Source organism: Rutidosis leptorrhynchoides, chromosome 5 (genome assembly GCF_046630445.1).
Source record: "Rutidosis leptorrhynchoides isolate AG116_Rl617_1_P2 chromosome 5, CSIRO_AGI_Rlap_v1, whole genome shotgun sequence".
Classification (NCBI taxonomy): domain Eukaryota; kingdom Viridiplantae; phylum Streptophyta; class Magnoliopsida; order Asterales; family Asteraceae; genus Rutidosis; species Rutidosis leptorrhynchoides.
This window is the reverse complement of record NC_092337.1, coordinates 314,216,499-314,223,499: the sequence shown is the minus strand read 5'-3', so window position 1 is coordinate 314,223,499 and position 7,001 is coordinate 314,216,499. Positions and strand designations below refer to the sequence as shown.

Below are 7,001 nucleotides of genomic sequence, written 5' to 3'. Positions count from 1 at the left end.
ATGGGTAAATGATCGAAGCCGAATATGCCCCTTTTGCTTGGTAACCTCAGAATTAGTAAACCGATCTACTAATTGATGCGAATCCTAAAGATAGATCTATTGGGCCTAACGAACCTCATCCAAAGTACTGGATGCTTTAGTACTTCGAATTCGTTTTTATCATGTCCGAAGGATTTCCTGGAATGATAGGGGATATTCTTATATGCATCTTGTTAATGTCGGTTACCAGGTGTTCACCATATGAATGATTTTAATCTCTATGTATGGGATGTATATTGAAATATGAAATTTTGTGGTCTATTATTATGGTTTGATAATATATAGGTTAAACCTATAACTCACCAACATTTTTGTTGACGTTTTAAGCATGTTTATTCTCAGGTGATTATTAAGAGCTTCCGCTGTTGCATACTAAAATAAGGACAAGATTTGGAGCCCATGCTTGTATGATATTATGTAAAAACTGCATTCAAGAAACTTATTTTTGATGTAATATATTCTTATTGTAAACCATTATTTAATGGTCGTGTGTAAACGGTATATTTTAGATTATCATTATTTGATAATCTACGTAATGTTTTTTAAACCTTTATAGATAAAATAAAGGTTATGGTTGTTTTAAAAATGAATGCAGTCTTTGAAAAACGTCTCATATAGAGGTTAAAACCTCGCGACGAAATCAATTAATATGGAACGTTTATAATCAATATGAACGGGACATTTCACTAATTATCATAGGACCCTTAAATTATGGTTGCATAAAAATGGACTTATTAAGACATTATCTTGTTGGCGTCTCATAATAAGTGACCAATAAGATAATAAGGTTATAAAAATACCACGCTTGGGTATTTAAGGAATTAATGATCATACGACCCTTAATATGTGGTTGCATAAAAATTGACTTCTTAGGATATTATCTTGTTGGTGTCGCATAATAAGTGACCAACAAGATATAAGGTCATAAGACTACGACGCTTGGGTATTTAAGCTCCTAATTATGATAGGACCCTTAAATTGTGGTTGCATAAAAATCGACTTATTATGACATTATCTTGTTGGTGTCTCATAATGAGTAACTAACAAGATATAAGGTCCTAACAATACGACGCTTGGGTTATTAAGATCTTAATTATCACAGGACCCTTAAATTGTGGTTGCATAAAAATGGACTTATTAGGACATTATCTTGTTGGTGTCTCATAATGAGTGACAAACAAGATAATAAGGTCTTAAAAATAGGACGCTTGGGTATCTAAAGTCGTAACTATCATAGGACACTTAAATTGTGGTTGTGAAAAAATGGACATATTAGGACATTATCTTGTTGATGTCTCATAACGAGTGACTAACAAGATAATAAGGTCATAAAAATAGGATGCTTGGGTATTTAAGGTCTAAATTGTCATAGAACCCTTAAATTGTGGTTGCGAACAAATGGAGTTATTATGACATTATCGTGTTGGTGTCTCATAATGAGTGACCAACAAGATAATAAGGTCATAAAAATAGAACGCTTGGGTATTTAAGGTCCTAATTACCATAGGACCCTTAAATTGTGGTTGCGAAAATATGCACTTATGATATTTACTATTTAAGTAGTATTATTTCACTTTTGTTAAAAAAATGATTCAACTTATATAATTGAACTTCCATTCAATATTCAAAAGCATTGATAGTCTAGTCGTTTATGTGTGACCTTTTCAACTGATTTACCTGGGTTCAAATCCCTTTTTTGTCATTTTTTTTCAAAAATTAAAAAATTTTGTATAACAGATAGGACTTTCAGCTGGGAACCGTGGTTAGGCTATATTTAATGAATTAATTATTTATTTTTTTGGCCCAAACAACATGGCCCAAAAACATGATCGTCGATCAATAGTTAAAGCAATTGTTATCTTTTTTTTATTTACTCAGTACTTTTCAAACCTAGCTAACGCAAGTCTCAGCACGAATCCATTGCCAGGAAAAAAAATATTGTGATTGTGGGTATCGAGTATATCATATATGATGGACTTGCATGGACTCGAGCAAACCCAGGAAGAAGATTCGTCGGGTGTCCAGTATTTGTAAGTGCTCAATTTGCCCTAATTTTAAGTTTTTAATTTTTTTCCCCAATTGATTGTTTCTTTTGGACTTGCATGGACTCGAGCAAACCCAGGAAGAATATTCGTCGGGTGTCCAGTATTTGTAAGTGCTCAATTTGTCCTAATTTTAAGTTTTTAATTTTTTTCCCCAATTGATTGTTTCTTTTGCAGGATAAACAAAGAGAGTGTAAATTTTTTATGTTTTTTGATGATGAGCTTCCAAACCAACATTACAAAGATCTGCTATACAAAATGCATTTGAAAATTAAGAAATTGAACCCTCGAATTCATGATCTTGAGATTCGAAACTCACAGAAGACTTAGCTATTTTCAAGAAAGAAAAAGCTGTAAGTTTATGATAAGTTGTTTTTAACTATGATAGCAATTGTGGTTGTCTTGTGTGTATTAGTTACTATTTTGATAGTTAGATGAATGTATGTGACTGTTCTTTTTATGTCTTTGGCTTCAAATTATGTGTTTCAATTTGACAATTAGTGTAGAAATTGGTTACAACAAGATGAACTAAGATAAGGTTTGCGATTCTTTCAATGCGTATTCATTGTACATTCAGTTTACATTGCAAAGTAACTCACCCAAACAATACAGAAAAGTAACTCACCCATATTTAATGATGTATTTGATAATGTTAGTTAATGATCTAATGATGCGAATTGAATACTACCCATTTTCCCATTACTTAATTTGGATAGAATTAATTACTACCATACTGAACTCTGCATTTAAGAAAATAAAAAATACTGTATTACGTACTATAGTAGACTGAACATAAACAAACAAAATAAATGGAATCCTTCCTTTTAAGGTTGTTAAAGTTTGGATCAGAAGAAAGTGTTCTCCATCATATATCAACATATAGAAAGGGACTAATGGTAACAGTTTTAAGCAACATCAAGTCAACAGCAAAGTGCAGACCAACATACAACCGCTAACAAGGAATCACCTCTTTGGGTGTTCTATTTTGTGTAGCATTAGTTTTATAGTTTTATTAGAGGCTCTTTTCCTCTGATATGACTCTTGTAAGATTCGAAGGCACTTAATTAGTTTGAAATAACTGTCAAAAAGCACTTAATTAGCCTTTATTTTTATTTTGTTAATAGTCATGTTAGATATAGCAATATAAATAACATCAAAATCCACATAATACAAAGGAAAAATGAAAGCAATATAATCAACTGATCATAAGTAATAGCAATTACTACTAACATTTACATTAATTAACTGGGTAACATTTATTCAAAATCTAAAAAATACCAACATAAATCTAGTTTTTTTTTCTACTAATATTTACATTCACCGGGTAACATACCCAAATCAGTATGCAAAAACACTCAACTCATAAGCCCAAAAACACGACATGCATTCTGGTATCCACATTTCAAACCCACTCCCTCGGATGTGTGGAAAATAACCTTTGTGGCCAGAGATAGGGCAACGCGTTGCCAAGTCATCAAAAGGACGGTGGTTATGTAACCATAATTCATGCAACAAATGAAAAACCTTGGTTCTCACCGCAACCACCAAGTCCGGCACTGGTGGGAATGTTTTATTCAAAACTTGTAATCCGACATGCTTTTCTTCTATTTGGTGAGAGGCAAACATGATCAAACCATAAACATAAACTGCCTCTATAATTTGGTTGTTCGCAGCTTCTTCTAAAAGACGAAGCCCTAACTCGGTGTAAGATTTATCAAAATAATTTATCAAACCCGTGCAAAAAATCGCATTAGGGTTTCCAAAAAAATAACAACGTTCGATAATATGATCCATCTTAGGTTTTCTCCAAGGTACGAGATCCCACCTATCTAAGGATATCCTTTTACAAACCAAAGGATCATCAGAAAGATTCAAAAAGCTTTTGCAAACCAACTTGAGTATGAACAACTGCTTGGATGATTCCTGACCAACTCGAGATAAAATTTTCACAAGCATATCTTGTGGAAGAGTTTCGAGTATGTTCGCTTGAGTTACTTCTTCCATTATTGTATTCTTTAAAAAATAAAAAAGGTTTTTTTTAAGTTTTTATGTTTGGTGTACTTGAGAGAAGACTGTATTTGAGAAAATACTTAACCTTTTGTCTGGCATCTTAACCTTTAAAGGAGATTTTTGGTGATACTGATTCGACGTGCATTTAATGCGCTCGTTTTATTTTATTTAAAGATAAAATATTTGCCAATATTACGAAATATTTGCCACTTAAGGTGAATAATTTTTGAAATCTCATATTAGCCTACTTAAGGTGAAATTTTTTTTAATGTCTAAAAGTAACATATTTAAGTGAGTAAATATGTAATTTTAAAGGTTAAGAGGGTATCTATGATAAAAAGTTAAAAACCCTATGAGACATACGTATATAGATTGAAATCTAATTTTTGAATTTAAATTTCAAGATATAATGAGAATGGTTAGATTACAACCTTTGTATTTTGCTTCTTCTCACTTGTTCTAGTGACACCTATAATAATATGATGTCAAAAAAATTGAAGTGTCAAAAAATATGGTGTCAAAAAAATATGAAGTATTAACTTTTTGACACTTTTAAAGTGTCAAAAAGTTTTCTTTTGACAATTTTAAGTGTCAAAAAAAGAGAATTTTTTTGTAGTGAGTTAATAAGATTAATAATGTGCATTTAAAAAAAATAATGAGAATGGTTTTTTTTTATAAATTTCAAGATAATAATGAGAGTGGTTATCTAGTGACTAAATCCAACAAATAAAGAAATGTTTTGTATGTGTTGTAACTTGTAATTTACTTTATAGATAACAGTAAGTTATCTACTATCATGGCCTATTATGTAGATAATGCTGACCTATTATGCAGATAATAATCTAAACTCATGATTATTTTACTTTCCACTTACTATTGTATATTACAGTATTACTTAACATAGATTTTAAAAATACAGTAACATCACAAACGTACTAGTACTCCGTAATTAACATATAACATCGCAAATGGAAATAAACTGATATATGATAATAGACATAATTACTAATATTTACATTAACTGATGAGTAAAATTTATACAAAATCTAAAATATAGAAAACATAAAATACTAACAAATCTAGTTAAACCTAAATCGTTCAGCAAAAACACGCAACTCATAGGACCAAAAACAAGACATGCATTCTGGTTTAGTCAATATAATTTTCCACCCATGGTCAAGTGGAAAATAAGCATTGTGGACCTTGATAGTGCAGCACATTGCGACGTCATCAAAAGGATGGTGGTTAAATAATACCCAACAGCGTCGTATCAAATCAAAAACCATGGTTCTCACCTCAACCACCAAATTCGGCACCGGTGGAAATGTTTGATTAAGAATTTGTAATCCGATGTCCTTCTTTTCTATTTGGTGAGAGGCAAACATGACCAAACCATAAACATAACATGCCTCTTTAAGTTGCATATTCAAAGCTTTTTCTAATAAATGAATTCCTACATCGGGGTATTTAGAATCAAAATAAGCCCTCAGACCATTGCGAAAAATCGCATTAGGGTTTCCAAAATACATAGAAGAAATGAAAATATCTGCCAACTTATGGTTTCCCCAAGGTGAGATACACCACCTATCAAAGGAAAGCCTTTTATAAACCAAAGCATCATTGGAAAGCTTCCTAAATGCTTTGCAAACCAACTTCACCATGAACAATTGAGCGGATGATTTCTGACCAACTCTAGACAGGATTTCCACAAGCATATCTTGTGGAACATCTTCTAGAATGTTCGCATGTTTAACCCTAACATCCATTTATTTTTGTATTTTGTTTAAAAGATATTGTAAGAGAGATGAAAATTATGCTTAGATTTGTAGATGATGATGATGATGGGAAATAACAAGACACAAAAGGCAACTTGCCGTCTACCCACGTCCTTTTAAAGTTGATTTTTGGTATACTCAACCCAAAAGTTCCACGTGTGCACTTAATGATGATTTAGAGTATAAATAAAATTAAAATATACAGTATATATATACTTCTAATCTTCTAATTTTTATTAATCATGCCGATGTCATAATCTTCTAATTAAAATTAAAATTTTATTTTTTTAAAAAAAATGATCCTAAATTAATGGAGCTTTTTTCGTAATTAATAGATTATCAATTCAAAGATGCAAATAAGAAAATTAAATCAGCAGATTTGAGTTTAATAAATAACGACTTTTAAAAAAACATGGAATACGAGAATAAATATATAAATATACTAGATGCAGATTTCCTAAAATATATTTCAAATTTATCTCATGTTGACTAATAAGTAAGTTTTTGATAATTATTTAAGAAATTACAAATTAAATTTTACAACAACAACAACAACAGAAAATTTATAGTTATATCAATTTCGATTTAAATCCTTCCCTTACTAAAATACTTATTGATTTCCTAAAATCTGGATTTTACTTCGCTTTTATATTAACATATTATTATTGGAAATTTTGACAAAATCTGCAATATTCATCAATTTCTTATATAGGACTTACATAAAATGCATCCTCATTCATTTGTTAAGTAAACATACGAAGGATTTTAAACATAGTTGGATCTAATAAACATAGTTAAGTTTTATCATATACTATCAGCTTATTAATTTTTGAAATCTAAGGTGAATAAAGAAAATCAAAATGATTTATAAAATAATAAAAGTAATCAAACGGGTGTGCATGTGGTGTTGTTTAATTTTAAAACCACGTTTTGGTGTTACAAAAATGTACTTAATCTATCTATCTACATCTATCTATATCTATCTATATAATCTAATAAACCTCTAAAATGATGATGTCATCATTAAGCTAAATTACCCTTTACTTTTCATATTGATGATGTCATAATTATATATGAATTTAATTAAAAAATAATACAAAATCTTTTATAAAAGGAAATATTAATCTATCCTAAA

General features: G+C 30.3%; 2 protein-coding genes across 2 annotated transcripts; both read right to left on the bottom strand.

Annotated features, from left to right (window-relative positions):
• Nucleotides 1-3,419: 3,419 nt before the first annotated feature.
• Nucleotides 3,420-4,085, bottom strand: LOC139849498 (putative F-box protein At1g67623). The gene has a single exon (XM_071839151.1). The coding sequence runs from the start codon at nt 4,083-4,085 to the stop codon at nt 3,420-3,422; it is 666 nt and encodes a 221-aa protein (XP_071695252.1).
• A 1,085-nt stretch (nt 4,086-5,170) lies between these two features.
• LOC139849497 (F-box protein At2g35280-like) lies at nt 5,171-5,857 on the bottom strand. Its single transcript, XM_071839150.1, has one exon. It carries the CDS (start codon nt 5,855-5,857, stop codon nt 5,171-5,173), a length of 687 nt encoding a protein of 228 aa, XP_071695251.1.
• Between the last annotated feature and the right edge of the window lie 1,144 nt (nt 5,858-7,001).